The 15,790-nt window shown below is 44.5% G+C and overlaps 1 protein-coding gene across 1 annotated transcript in view; it reads right to left on the reverse strand.

The window, feature by feature from the left end:
* Positions 1–5,166: 5,166 nt before the first annotated feature.
* CFB (complement factor B) overlaps positions 5,167–15,790 on the reverse strand; it is a 58,946-nt gene continuing 48,322 nt past the window's right edge. The window contains exons 12-18 of the mRNA XM_033917239.1: positions 13,356–13,470; positions 12,761–12,929; positions 11,973–12,052; positions 11,219–11,331; positions 10,273–10,405; positions 6,254–6,303; positions 5,167–5,540 (exon numbers count right to left, since the gene is read on the reverse strand). Of these exons, the coding sequence (XP_033773130.1) occupies positions 5,391–5,540; positions 6,254–6,303; positions 10,273–10,405; positions 11,219–11,331; positions 11,973–12,052; positions 12,761–12,929; positions 13,356–13,470 (810 nt within the window). The 3' untranslated portion in view covers positions 5,167–5,390. The remainder of the gene's footprint in view (positions 5,541–6,253; positions 6,304–10,272; positions 10,406–11,218; positions 11,332–11,972; positions 12,053–12,760; positions 12,930–13,355; positions 13,471–15,790) is intronic.

A 15,790-nucleotide genomic window follows, 5' to 3' on the forward strand; every position in this document is an offset into this window, starting at 1 on the left:
GGTTCATAGACAACAGCGAGAAAGACAAAGGCACACCCAGACAATTGAGCGCAGCGCGGAGATGCGCGCCGCTCAAAATTACTGTTTTTAGGAGCTCCGACGGGGGGTTTTGTTGGGGAACCCCCCCCCCCCCACTTTACTTAATAGACATCGCGCCGGCGTTATGGGGGTTTGGGGGGTTGTAACCCTCCACATTTTACTGTAAACTTAACTTTTTCCCTAAAAACAGGGAAAAAGTGAAGTTTTCAGTAAAATGTGGGGGGTTACAACCCCCCACAACGCCCCCACAACGCGGCGCGATGTCTATTAAGTAAAGTGGGGGGGGTTCCTCCCCCATGCCCCCCCGTCGGAGCCCTAAAAACATTAATTTTGAGCGGCGCGCGCCTCCGCGCTGCGCTCAATTGTCTGGGCGCGCCTTTGTCCCAGCGCGCTTTTGACCTGACACCGGATGTTCAGGTGCGTCGGGACGCAGTGTTTGGTGAGCGTGTTCTGGTGTCGATCCTTCGGGGGGTCCCCACACTTGATGGGTACTGCTTTGATACGTCCCATAAGTAAAGAATTGTACCGGTCTAGAAGGCGACACAGAAGGAGAAATTAGGTTCTTACCTGCTAATTTTCTTTCTGTTAGCCTCTAGACCGGTACAGTTCCCCACCCTATCTGTCTTTCTGCAGTGATTGCGATTTTTGTTTGCGTGACAATTTTGCTTTTCAGCGGATTCTAGTATTTTTTTAGGGCCAGGGAGATACAAGAACAGCGGTTATGGCTCAGCTGGTGAGCTGTGGGGACATTTTCACTGCAGGGTTTTGGTTCTATGCATTTTCCAACAGTATTACAATGTGTTCGTTGTTTATTCTCCTGTTCAGAGTGTTATTACTGTTTACAAGCTAGTTTTTCTTAGTTCTTCTTGGCTATTCGGCAGACTGGTTTAGGAGGGGGAGTCTCAGCTAATACACTACAACCAATTTTTGGTCTCAGTCTCCACCTGCTGGTCACAGTAAGATATTACCCATCAGTAAAGAACTCTACCGGTCTAGAGGCTAACAAAGAAAATTAGCAGGTATGAACCTAATTTCTCCTTTTTTCACTCTGCCTTTGGGTCAGACATTCCTCAAAATGAGCATATTTATTAAGAAGATATTAATGTATTTCTTATGGAGCGTATTTTAGAAGGCATGCCCCCCCCCCCACTTTTTTTCATGTATGATTGCATAGGTCTTTCTTATACGTTATTGAGTTTGTTTCTTTTTTTATTGAATATGTGTTTTAATTGTTAGCCACAGAGAAACTGTTGTTAGCTTCTGCGGGATATCAAATTTTAATAAACATAACATAACAATATGCTTGTATACCACAGATACATTTCAGTTCTGTGCAGTTTACAGAGTAAAGATACTGGACATTCACAGTGAATTACAATCCCTTAGTTAAAAAATGTATCAAACAAGTATGTTTTTAACAATTTTCTTAATGCCAGATAGGTGTCGGAACTTAATATAAAGTTACCAAGATGTTTATCCCATATACCTGCCTGATAAGATAGAATTCTGCCAAAGAATCGTTTGTAAACACATCCCTTGATAGATGGAAAGTCAAATATCCGTGAACCCTATGTAGGGCATTTCTATTAACTGATTCAAAGCGGTCAAGAAAATAACTAGGTAAAAGACCATGTAAAGACTTAAAACATATACAGTGTTCCCCCGGTTGTTCGCAATCGGTTGTTCGCAGTCCCGGTCATTTGCGGTATTTTCGAACCGTGAACCGCCAACAAGGAGAGGGCAGTGGGAGAGGCAGGAGAGAGCAGCCGGAGCGCTGCGAGTGCAGGAAATCACTTGCGGTACGCTCCGACCACCTCTTCTTGCACTAAGTTGAGCCTTATCCAATCAGGAGCTGCTTTGACACGCAGCTCGTGATTGGATAAGGCCCGACTTCGTGCAGGAAGAGGCGGTCGGAGCGTACCGCGAGTGATTTCCTGCACTCGCAGCGCTCCGGCTGCTCTCCTGCTGCCCTCTTCAGGCTCCCCCATGAAAAAACCGTATTCGCGTTTTTTCGAGATTTGCAGGGATTCCTGGAACGGAACCCCCGTGAATCTCGGGGGAGCACTGTACAACCAAACTTAAACAATATTCTCGCCTGAATTGGCAGCCAGTGCAATTTTTGGGAATATTTTGTCACATGGTCAAATTTTTTCAGGCTGAATATCTAACGAACAGCGCTATTTTGAATAACTTGCAACCTCTTGATGTTTTTCTTACCGATTGACAAACAAAGGATGTTACAGTAATCTAAAGTGCTTAGAATAAGTGACTGTACCAATAGCCTGAAGGAGGAAAGGTCAAAATATGGCCTAATTGTTCAAAGCTTCCATAACAGAAAATAACATTTTCTAACAAGAGTGTTAATGTGAATATCAAATGATAAATTTCGATCAAAAATTTTAATAACTGGTAGAAGGGAATACATTATCCCATTCAAATTTATGGAATCCTCAATCAGTTTGAAATCTTTCATCCGTGTTTCTACAGCTTCTAAAATAGGGGTCCTTTTATTAAGACTGATTTAGTGCACGCTAACTGCTAAGGCATCTATTATATTCTATGGGCACGCCTTAGCAGTTAGCGTGCACTAAATCAGTTAGCGTGCCTTAATAAAAGGACTCCATAGTGAGTATGAATTGTAAAGTATCCTTTCAGAAAGCTACAATCGGAATTACTATTGTAATATCATCTGCATAACTCTAGAGCAGGAGTGTCAAAGTCCCTCCTCGAGGGCCGCAATCCAGTCGGGTTTTCAGGATTTCCCCAATGAATATGCATGAGATCTATTTGCATGCACTGCTTTCAATGCAGATTCATTGGGGAAATCCTGAAAACCCGACTGCAATACGGCTCTCAAGGACCGGAGTTCCCTACCCCTGGCCTATATATTAATGAAAAGGGGACTGAGACTGAAGGTTTGCCTAAGGGTCTGCTCTCTTCATAATCACTAATTCTTATTATGTATTTTTCCTTATTTTAATGTTCATGTACAGCGTGCCAAGCTCTATCTTTATAGCAGGGGTGTCAAAGTCCCTCTTCGAGGTCCGCAATCCAGTGGGGTTTTCAGGATTTCCCCAATGAGTGTGCATGAGATCTATAAGCATACAATGAAAGCAGTGCATGCAAATAGATCTCATGCATATTCATTGGAGAAATCCTGGAAACCCAACTGGATTGCGGCCCTCGAAGAGGGACTTTGACACCCCTGCTCTAGAGCTAGCTTAATCCCCAAGGGGGCTAGACACAGGTTAAAAACTGTGGGAGATAATGGGGAACCCTGGGGCACCCCACATAGATTTTTCGATGGGGGTTAGGGGCAGAGCCGGCCCGCGAATAATATTCGGGCCGGTTCTGCCCCTAACCCCCGCTTCCCCCCAGCTATTTTAAGCCCTGTGAGCCCTCCCTTAAGCCTGTCCTGGTGGTCTAGCGGGTTTTCAGGGCAGCAGCGATCTTCCCACGCTCCTGCCCCATGCAGATTGCTCACAAGAAGTGGCTGCCTTGAGCTCCCGTAGTCTCTCGAGCCATTTCCTGTGAGCGATCTGCACGGGGCAGGATCGTGGGAAGATCGCTCCTGCCCCAAAAACCCGCTAGGCCACCAAGTAAGGCTTAAGGTGAGGGCTTAAATTAGCCTGAAGAATTAAAATGGATTTTTTGGTTTAAAATTGCGAATAACGGAATCCGCGGATGCTGAAACCGCGGATTCAGAGGGGGAAGTGTAGAATGAACCTGGTAAGTACGATTTTAAAATCCACTCCAAATCTACTCAAAATCTGCCCCCAACTGAGCCTACTTGCTGGCATGTGCAATGGAGTAGACGCCTTCCTTGTAGGCACCTACCAGCTAATAAATTTCATAAACGGCATTGACAGTTGCACTCAACAATCGTCCACTAGGTGCTATTTATAGAATAAACAATTTTTACTGTCCATAATTACACGTTGAGCACTGAGCACATATGCAAGGTTTGGAAGTAATTGCTCCCACCAGTCAGAAAAATTATTTGACCTGATCGGCTTAATTCTCTGTGGAATATGGGCTCTTCTGTGCTGCTTTATTATTTCATGGGTGGTGTCTGTTTTTCTTGCCTGAGTAGATGTGCATTTGTCTGTCCCACACGATATCTAACTGTTCCTCATTGTTAGGGCTACCAGATGTCCGGGAAAACCCAAACATGTCCTCTTTTTAGAGGACTGTCCGGGAGACCGGGCAGATTCCCAAAACCCGGCAGTTTGTCCTGAGCTGCGGGGCCTCCAGGCATGTGTTGATGCGGCACGATGATGTCACACGCATGTGTGCAATATCATTGTTATCACATCCGCGCATGCTCGGAGACTCTCCAGACGTGGCCCTGAGCTTAGAGAAAAAGATGAGGTTTGTTTGGGGGTGTGACTGGGGGGCGGGGCTATGTGTCCTGAGCTTTTTTTTTTTTTGGGGGGGGGTGTAAAGATCTGGTAACCCTACTCATTCTGTGTTCCTGGACATCTGTGTACTGACCTTGTATCAACCCATCGTGTCCACAACACTGGCCTTTTTTCCTGCTACGTTCCCTGCATTTGATAAACTCCTTCAGTCATTGCTCCTACTTTGTTCACGGTTTCAGATCAAGCCAAGGAATTCAATCAGGTTCGTTTGGCACGATTTACCTTTTGTAAAGCCATGTTGCCTCGGATCCTGTAACCCATTAGATTCAAGGAAGTACACTATCCTTTCTTTCAGCAACACTTCCATTATTTTTCCAACAACTGAAGTGAGGCTCAGCACCCTGAGGTTGTGGGTTCAAACCCACACTGCTCCTTGTGACTTAATCCCTCCATTGCCCAGGTACATTAGATGGATTTGAGCCCACCAGGACAGACAGGGGAAAATTCTTGAGTACCTGAATAAATTCATGTAAACCATTCTGAGCTCCCGTGGGAGAACCGTATAGAAAATTTAATAAATAAATGAGGAGGAGGAAGTGACCGGAACTGGTTGCTGCAAACAGCTCCCTTCCCCTTCCCCCCCCCCACCCCTATCTTTTTCCCATTATTTCCCTGTTTGCACCAGCCCACCATCACCGCTATGCTGTCCTTCCTTAAGGGGAAGACACCCCCATCCATCCATTCCTTGCTGAATGACACCACCGTGGCCCTTTGATTAAGGAAAGCTTTATTGTTTTGTTAAATAGTGAGCTGCCAATGCATTCCAGGGGAATGTAGAGGCGATAAAGGAAAGGAGGCTTTTTGCATAGGAAATCAACGGAACTTGTGGCTCTGCAGCCATGAAGTGGCAGATGCAGAAACAGTTGTTCATCCTGGCTTAGTTCATCTGAAGCTCCTCACATGCTGGGTGAAAAGGGGGGGGGGGGCAGTTCAATAGGGCAGGAACTTCAGCTCTTTTTTCAGATGTTCTCTGAGGAAGGGTAGAACCTGGAAGAGGTTGACATGGAAATCTCGGGCGTATGCGGGGCTCTGGCCACCTATTTTGCAGATGTCGTACACACCCCAGCTGATGATGCCAACCTGCAGATGTAAATGTAATGTGTTAGGGGCATGCCTGGGTCTCAGGCCTGAGTGCTTGAGCATGGCAAGGGAAGAAAGAGGGGAAAGATTTATGATGCTTATTCTACTGCTTCTGCTTCCCTTTGAAGCCTATTGGTCGGCCTGAGGAATGACTGACCAATGGCCTTCAAGGAGAGCAGGGAGCAGTGGCAATGCGCAGCATGAGTGTTTGTCATGCCTGTGTTTACAACGGAGAGGGGAAGAGAAGCAGTTTGGAGGGCAGATGCAAGGACAATAGAGGATTGTAAAGGTGGAGGGGGCGCTGGTAGGAAAAGTAGCTGGGAGTGGAGTAGTGAGAAAGGAGGAGATACAGGCTCTGAGAGAGAATGAGGGAACATAGGCTATGATGGGGAGAGGGGCAAAGACTCGGACAAAGAGCACAGCTGAAAAGAAAATTGAGAAAGGCATTGGGATAGGAAGCAAGTGGTAACCTCCCTCCCTCTGTCATTTTGAAAAGCCACGAGGAGCTTGTGATTCTCTTATGGAGAAGAACAGACAGACATTCCCTCCCCTCTTATCGGGTTCCTCCAGCTCCTTGACTTTTTTTTTTTTTTTTTTTTTTCAAACACAGTACTAGACCATCAGCAAAAGGAGTGGAACAGATCCACAAAGGAAAGAGGGTTTGGTTATGAGGTCTGGTATGAAGTTTAGAGTGAAAGAAGGGAAATACGAACCTGAATGTAACGTTTCTTCACAGGAATAATGAGAGGACCTCCAGATTCACCTGTAAAATAAAGGCAATATGTATTATAGACTTAACAGAGGCGGCTGAATCAAGGGTAAGAAAATGGAAAAAAAAAGCCAAAGCCACAGGAAGAGCCCTGGCTCCAAGAAAAGAGAAAAGGACCCTGGCTGCAGGAACAGCAACATTCAGAACCTAAAGAGAAAAGAGCCCCAGCAGCAGGAACAACAATATTGAGAGGAACGAGTGTATGGCATGGTTTAATATTAAGCCAGGTGTAGAGAGGGCTCATTCACAAGTAAAGGTTCTAGACTTAAACAAACAAACCAAAAAAAAACAACTTTGTTCAGATGAGGATTATGTCAAGGAATTGTTGTTTGAATGGGAACATCTGGAGGAAGTAGGAAAGCAGTTGGCAAAACTGAAAGGAGCTATTGTAGGGGCAACAAATCCTTTTGTAAGGAAAGAAAGTAAAAGAAAGAGGAAAAGAAGGCTGCTTTGCTTCTCAAAAGTAGCTGAGAAGGTAAGGAAAAAAGATTAGCTTTCATAAACTACAAAAGATTACAGAAAGAGGAAGACAGGCGAAAATATCTGGAAAAGTTAAGAGAAACTGGTTGAGTAGTCAGGAAAGCAAAGATGCAAATGGAAGAAAAAATAGCCGACATGGTAAAATAGGGGGACAAAACATTTTTAGGTATATTAGTGATAGGAAGAAGTGCAAAAGTGGCATTGTGAGACATATGTAGAAGCTGATAAAGATAAGGCTGAATTGCTTAACAAATATTTCTGTTCACAGCTGAAGCGCCGGGAGCAGGACCACAGAAGAGTGATAGAGGTGTGGTAGACCCTGATCGATTTTCAGAGGATTGTGTTCATGAGGAGCTTCATAGCTAAACTGAAGGGGGACAAAGCAATGGGGCCAGATGGTATACAACTGAGATTATTGAAAGAGAAGTTCTGGTGGCTCTACTAGCTGACCTTTTCAATGCTTCTCTGGAATCGTGAGTGGTACTGGAGGACTGGAGAAGGGCGGATGTGGTCCATCTCTACAAAAGTGGAAGTAAGGAAGAAGTAGGGAACTACAGGCCGATAAGTGACTTCTGTGGTAAGAAAATTTAATGGAAACGTTTTAAAAACAGAGAATAGTGACATTTCTGGAATCTTGTGGATTACAGGACCCAAGGCAACATGGATTCACTAGAGATAGGTCTTGTCAAACAAATTCTGATCAAATTCTTTGACTGGGTGACCAGAGAATTGGACAGAGGGAATGCACTAGATCAGGGGTGTCCAATGTCGGTCCTCGAGGGCCGCAATCCAGTCGGGTTTTCAGGATTTCCCCAATGAATATGCATGAGATCTATTAGCATACAATGAAAGCAGTGCATGCAAATAGACCTCATATATATTTTCATTGGGGAAATCCTGAAAATCCGACTGGACTGCGGCCCTCGAGGACCGACATTGGACACCCCTGCACTAGATGTTGTGTATTTAGATTTTAGCAAAGCCTTTGTGTTCCACACCGGCATCTAATAAATAAATTGGGTGCCCTCAGGTTGGGCCCCAAAGTGACAGGCTGAGTCAAGAACTGGTTGAGTGGAAGGCGACAGAGAGTAGTGGTCAATGGAGAGTTCTCTGAGGAAAGGGATGTTACCAGTGGTGTGCCTCAAGGTTCGTTTTTTGGTCCTGTTCTTTTTAACATTTTTGTAAGTGATATTGCTGAAGGTAAGATTTGCCTCTTTACAGATGAAACCAAAATCTGCAATAGAGTAGACACCCTTGATGGTTTGAATAATATGAGGAAGGACCTAGCGAAGTTTGAAGAATGCTGAAATTTGGAAGCTAAGTTTGAATACTACCAAATATAAGGTCATACATTTGGGCTGCAAAAAACCCGAGGGAACAGTACAGTTAGGGTGAAGAGCTTTTGTGCATGAAAGAGGAGCGGGACTTGGGTGGGATTGTATGTGATGATCTTAAGGTGGCCAAACAAGTCGAAAAGGTGACGGCGAAAGCTAGAAAGATGCTAGGGTGCATAAGGAGAGGTTTGGCTAGTAGGAAAAAGGAGGTGAGACCTCTTTTAGAATATTGTGTCCAATTCTGGAGACCCCCCACCTTCAAAAAGATATAAACAGGATGGAATCAGTGCAGAGGAAGGCTACTAAAATGCTCGGTAGTCTTCATCATAAGGACAGACTGAAAGATCTCAATATATATATACAGTGGTGCCTCACACAACGAACTTAATTGGTTCCAGGAGCAAGTTTGTTATGCGAAAAGTTCGTTATGTGAAACGCGTTTTCCCATAACAATACATGTTAAAAAAAATAATTCGTTCTGCAGCATAAAATATGCTAAGATGACATAAAAAAAGATAAATTTGTCAAAATGGTGAAAATGGTGGTCTTGCTGAGGCCAAACTCTTTGACGAGGTCACACTGTTTTACCCCACATTCACTCCTTCTAATTATTTCCCGTTTCATTTCAACAGAAATCACCTTCCTGCTTTTTTTAGAAGCCATGATATATAAAAAATATTGAGTTTATCTTAAAAGGACGACTGTATACAGTGAGAGAGGGCAGTTAAGCGCAGTGACTAACGACTGCCTGCAGTGCCTGCGCGGAAGGATGCAATACATCGGCAGCTCGGGCGACTTCGTTGTGTGAAACGAAGTTCGTTGTGTGAAACAAAGTTCGTTGTGTGAAGTTCGTTGTGTGAAACGAAGTTCGTTGTGTGAAACGAAGTTCGTTGTGTGAAGTTCGTTGTGTGAAACGAAGTTCGTTGTGTGAAACGAAGTTCGTTGTGTGAAACGAAGTTCGTTGTGTGAAGTTCGTTGTGTGAAACGAAGTTCGTTGTGTGAAGTTCGTTGTGTGAAACGAAGTTCGTTGTGTGAAACGAAGTTCGTTGTGTGAAGTTCGTTGTGTGAAACGAAGTTCGTTGTGTGAAGTTCGTTGTGTGAAACGAAGTTCGTTGTGTGAAACGAAGTTCGTTGTGTGAAGTTCGTTGTGTGAAACGAAGTTCGTTGTGTGAAGTTCGTTGTGTGAAACGAAGTTCGTTGTGTGAAACGAAGTTCGTTGTGTGAAACGAAGTTCGTTGTGTGAAACGAAGTTCGTTGTGTGAAACGAAATTCGTTGTGTGAAACGAAGTTCGTTGTGTGAAGTTCGTTGTGTGAAACGAAGTTCGTTGTGTGAATCAAGACATGAAGTTCGTTGTGTGCAGCGTTCGTTGTGCGAGGCGTTCGTTATGTGAGGCACCACTGTACTTTAGAGGAAAGGTGGGAGAGTAGAGATATGATAGAGGCGTTTAATTACCTATGTGGAATAGATACACAAGTCAAGTCTCTTTCAACTGAAAGGAAACTCCAGAGTAAGAGGGCATGGGATACAGTTAAGAGGTGATAGGCTCAGGAGTAATCTAAGGAAATACTTTTTTACAGAAAGGGTGGTAGATGTGTGGAATAGGCGCCTGGAGGTGGTGGAGACAAAAACTGCATCTAAATTCAAGAAAGCTTGGGACAAGCACGTGTGATTTCTTAGGGAGAGAAGAAGATAGTGGATGTTGTAGATGGGCAGACTGGATGGGCCATTTGACCTTTATCTGCCATCTAGTGCTCCCTCTAAGCGGGCGGGTGTTGTGAGCAAACCTTTTTTCGCTGTGAGCTAAAAATATCGGGCGCCAGCAAGTTATGAGCCAACTCGCCCGATTCTCCTCTCGCCGCCCTGCCATCTGCCGTACGCCGTGCGCTGTGACGAGAAACTTGTGCGCTGCGATGTATATTTTGTGCGCCAGCGCACGCCAGCGCAGCTTAGCGGGAACACTGCTGCCATCATGTTTCTATGTTTTTAAAAGAGCCCTGGCTGCAGGAACAGAGACTCTTCCAAGGGAACTAAAGAGAAAGGATTCTATTTTTTTTTTGTAGAAGTCGTCATGTTGACAAAGCCGGGGCTGGTAAAACCTGTAATGGCGCACACCTCTGCGAAGCAGAAGTCTGACCTGCACGCCCTCACCTTTGCATGTATTATCGTCCACTTCCGGATCAACGCCGCCGGTGCACAGGAAACGCTCCGTGACAACGTCTCCCACATTTTTAACATTTTTATAAATAGGAGCTTCCAGCGCATCCTTATCGCAAGCATATTTCTGGGAGAAACAAAGGAAAATGTGATTAAAGCAGGAAAAAGTGGAGTATGAGGATCGTATCACACTGGGAGGCTATTAGTGACTGAGAGGGTGAATCGTGGCACTCTTGGATTGGGGGCTCAGCTGACCTGTAAGGGAGAAAGAAGACACCTGCTTTCAATACTCCCTCTAAAGCAGTGTATCGCAAACTGTGTGCCTCCTGAGATTTCAGGTGTGCCACGACACGCTGGGGAGGAGGAGAGTTGCCAGTGCAGTGGTTAGAGCTACAGCCTCGGTACCCTGGGATTATGGGTTCAAATCCCAGAAACTGCTCCTTGTGACCCTGGGCAAGTCACTTAATCCCCATTCCCCCGGTTCATTAGATAGACTGGGAGCCCACCGGGACAGTTAGGTAATAATGCTTGAGTAACCTGAATAATTTGTAATCCGCATAGAATTGTAGGATATGCGGACTATAAATTATTATGAAATTAATTACAGGACGTGCCTCTTGTGGCGAGAGGCACGTCCTGTAGGCATTCAGCCAGCGCCTCTCCTCTCCGGCTCACTTCTCTGCTGGCACCCCCGCTGGCGGCTCAGGGCTCATCTGGAGGGCAGTTGCGACGTCTGCGCATTTTCAGATGCCTCGAGCCGCAGCCACTACGTTTAGTGTGCCGTGGCTCGACACAGCTCTAAAGCCTGACCAGGTGCATGCACATTTTTTCTCATGTGAGCAACAAGTTCTAAAAAAAAAAACCCAACAATTTTCTAGATTTACAAATATTTTTGTGAGCGGCACTCCTAGAGTTCGGCTTAAGAGGGAGCATAGCCCACCTTGTCCCCAGTTTTGATCTTGACATTCTTTCTCGACAACTCTCCGTATTTTCCTTTCTGTGCAATAAATATGGCAGGAACAAGCCCCACCTTTTCCTTCAGGAGTTCGTTCTCTTGGGGAAGAAAGAGACATCGTTTCAGCAGGATTTAAGTTAGTCTCAGTCATTCATCTCTCCAGACATCGTTCTCATCATCCACGTGTCTACATTTCTTTGTATATTATTCCTACTTCATACCAACCCACTGGAATCAACTGCCCCCACAGATTAGATCCCTCGAAGGACTCCTCAACTTTAGGAACGCAATAAAAACATACATCTTCACCTAATTCCTCTGCCCACGACTGATAGATTATAAAGAAATGTATATCGATACTAGATCCTTGGTATGTGCCGTGTTAGGATAAAAACTTGTATTGAAAAATCTTGCACTGTAACCATGATATATTTCACCTGTTAACTATATATGATGTATATTAGCCTGTAACTCATTCTGAGCTCTTTGGGGAGGACAGGCTAGAAAATTAAATATATACTTTTCCATCCATTTAGTCATCTTTATATGTATTGGGTCTTTCTATCGGTCTATTAGATATTAAATCCATTCATCTGTCTATCTACTCTCCATCTATCCCTGTGTATCCATCCATTCCATTGTTTATCCATTTATGGTCCATAGCAGTTCATTAGAAAAATAGGTTGAGAGGGCAGCAGCGGGTTGGATCAGTATTTATCTAAGGCATGAGTTTGCCTACCATGGTCTTTGCAGGTGGTAGCTGGGTGAACTCTCCTCAATGCTCTTGTTGTGCCTTCTGTGCAAGGGATGCAGATGGGTCTGAAAGATCAAAGCAAGAAAAGCCTTTGAATAGCAGAAAGAGGAGGTTGGGACCAGAGAATCCTTATAAACCCAGGGATACCAGTCACATGCGCACGCAGTCCTCCTAGCTTCTTTGCACTCCACCATCAAATAGCTCATGGGGGGGTGGGTGGGGGCTTCAGCCATTAGGAACAGGAGAAAGTGCGGGCTTGAGCCAGCCACCGAGATGAGACCCAAGTCCAAAGCCATTGAGAAAGGAGGCTTGGAACTTGATAAATGTGTATTTGCGGTTTCAGCATTCACCGTTTCAATTATTCACGGTTTTTAGCTTGCTGGCTCCTCCCCCACCAAATTACACAAGCTTGCATAGAAAAATCACTGATTCCCAACATTTTCTTCCCCGTGTTTTGCCTGTCCTTCAGGAACAGGCCAGGTCTCCTACCATGTTATTCGCGGTTTCACCATATTCACCTTGGTTTTGAATAGAAAACAGTGAATAACATATGAAAAAGTTATTTGCGGTTCTGTTAATCCCCTATCACAGCAAATACGGAGGGAGAAGTGTATGACTTTTTCACGCGGGTGTTAAATCTGCCAGATGTTGTCTTTGTTGTTCTGGCTTCTCCCTGCCATAGATTAGGGCTCTGGGTTTACCAGCAAGGTCAGGGTATCCTTCTGAGCTATTAAATCCAACACTTTGCAGTTGCTCCCCTAAGACAGGCTCACCTGGCTTCAGGATGGAACTTCACCTTTGACTTGACCTTCACCAAGGCAATATCATAGTCATAGAATTCACTAATGCCTTCTTCTTTTTTGGCATTGATGTTGTAGTTAGGGTGAAATATGACTTTTTCCACTTTGTACGGTTCTTTTTCCTTTTCGTACGGTAATCGCCCTATGGGTTGAAGCAGGGTTCGGGTCAGGACAGACTTCTGATTTGAAACTGGTCCCTCTGCTTGCCTTCCCTCCCACATAGATTCCTATGGTGGAGAGCCAAAGCACACAGGGAACAGAGATAGAAACATGACGGCAGATAAAGGCCAAATGGCCCATCTAGTCTGCCCATCCACAGTAACCATTATCTCTTTCTCTCTGAGAGATCCCACGTGTCTATCCCAGGCCCTCTTGAATTCAGACACAGTCTCTGTTTCCACCACCTCTTCCAGGAGACTACTACCACCCCTCGCCCCAGCAGAAAGCAAAGAGATATGGCAGCGATGGGGAAGGCTGGTGGGTATTGAGGGAGGAGACGACAAAGGGGAAAACCGAGTGGGAGGCAAGGGAGAGAACAGAAGGGGCACTCTGGAACAGAAAATCTCACCAATTTTCACGTTTATCATATGAGCTTCATCATCGACGTTGAAGCAGTGAGCAGCAGTTATGATGAAGTACTCGGACACTAGGGCACCCTTGCAGGTCTCTTCCCCATCGATGCGCTAGAGGATGAGAGGGAAGAGAAATGAGAGGAGATTGCAGCTATTGGGTAGGCAGAACTACGTCCAGAATCATCCCCTGCTGGCTAACTGAATGCAGTTGTCACTCCCAAAATAGCCACTGAACATAAACCAGCACCCCTGTCTTGATGAAGCTCCATTGGTTGTCTGTTGAATGGAGAATCTGATATAAAATTCTTATTTGATATTCAAATTTTTAATTTGTACTGCTTCTACAGCAATTTCCGGCAGCATGCCATGCACATTTATCAACCAACTCGTTCATTGAGGTCATCCACACAAGCTCCTCAATGTTTCTTCTCATCTTGTTTGATTGGAGGAAGCTCCTGAAAACTTACCTCTTCCCCAAACCTGATGACCCAGTTTTAAATTAACCCTTGTCGACCCAGGACTAGACAACTTTCACTCATCATCTTACCAGGGCTGTGGAATTGGAGTCGGAGACAATTTTGGTACCTGGAGTCAGAGTCGTGGATACCAGAAACTGAGGAGTCGGAGTCAAAGGACCCTGCATCTTACCCCATCACAAACCTCAATTTTTCATCTATTGTTTTTTATACGTTTGTAAAACTGTCTGCATTATTCTAATTTGTTAAAAAATGACTGTTCCTGATATTTTTTACTACCCTGTACACCGCCTTGACCCAAAAGGCTAATGCGGAAACATAACAAAATATTTTTGTTATGTTTTTATAGAAAATCGATATCTGGAACTCATTGCCAGTACTTCTAAAAGCAATTAAAAACTTGGCAGCATTCAAGAAGTCTTTAAAAACTTTTCTTTTCAAACAGGCTTTTAAAGGATTTGCAAGCTGTGAATTTTATTATATTCAGTGTTAACTTGATAATGTATTTTATGTTGGCTAGGGTATTTCAGTTTGTGTTTGATTTTACTGTGCTTGTTTTATCTGAACCCTGCTTAGAATTTTAAGTAGCATAGATTATTAATCTTTGAATTAAAGAAATATTACCAATACTGTATCACCTTTATTTCATGTACTGCTAATTTAGAAATATCTAAGTGGTTAACAATGTACACTCCTACTAACCCTGACCTAGCCACCTTGCAGTCCTGCTTGGATAGAATCAATGCTTGGCTCCTCGCTAACCGTTTGGTCTGACCTAAACCCTTCAAAATCAACAGGTACCCAGTCTACTCCTCTTCCAGTCCCATCACTTCGCTCTGTTCCAATTAAATTAGTACGTACCATGAAGTATCTGGGAGTCCTTATCGATAGTGTTCTCTCTTTTTTTACTCAAATCTCATTGGGTACTGAATCTTGCTTTTACTCCCACCGCTTGATAAGGTTGAATTGAGCCTATTTTGATGATTCCTCAAATACAACACATTTGTAGACGTTGGTCTCTTCCAAACTTGACTACTGTAATGTTATATTTCTTATAGGCCTATCTGTTCTCTCCGCTCAGCAACTGCCCAGCAACTGAATACTCTTCCTGTCCACATGACAAGCCTTGTTTACACATGGCATTATGCCTTTTTTGCAGTTGTTCCTTCATTATGGAACTCACTTCCCATAGATCACCGTTCGGCACTTTTCCTACCTGACATTTCGTTCCGTTTTCAAAACCCATCTTTTTGTTCCAGCTTTTGCCTGGATGGATGAGCTTTTTTAACTAGCCATTTTGACATCACTGATAAGGTTGGCTCTTATTGGTGGAATGAGGCATTATGACATCACAATCTCAACTCTGGAATGTTGCTACTCTTTGGGTTTCTGCCAGGTACTTGGGACCTAGGTTGGCCACTGTTGGAAATAGGATACTGGGCTTGATGGACCTTTTGTCTCTACCAGTATGGCAATTCTTATGTTCTTATATGAGCCAAGTATAGGACAATCAAGCCATTGTGACATCACTGATGAGGTTGGCTCTTAGGCATTGGTGGAATGCGGCATTATGACATCACAATCTCAGCTCTGGAATGTTGCTACTCCTTGGGTTTCTGCCAGGTACTTGGGACCCGGGTTGGCCACTCCTGGGCTTGATGGACCTTCGCTCTGTCCCAGTACGGCAACTCTTATGTTCTTTACTCTCTCTGCTTTTGTCTATGATTGATGTACATAATTCTTTTTCCACTATTATATTTGTAAACCACCTAATTTTCTATGAGGGACCCTGCCTTGCCCTCTCTCCAACCCCACTCTGTTCTGCCCCCACAAAGCCTTGTCTCTTCCCAACCTCCAGGCCGCATATGGAGGGGCCTCCGAGCATGCGCGGACGCATGTGACATCCCCACATGCTCAGAGGCCCTCTAGACTGGCTGGAGCTCGGGGCTTTCCAA

This window comes from Geotrypetes seraphini, chromosome 12, assembly GCF_902459505.1.
Source record: "Geotrypetes seraphini chromosome 12, aGeoSer1.1, whole genome shotgun sequence".
Lineage (NCBI taxonomy): Eukaryota > Metazoa > Chordata > Amphibia > Gymnophiona > Dermophiidae > Geotrypetes > Geotrypetes seraphini.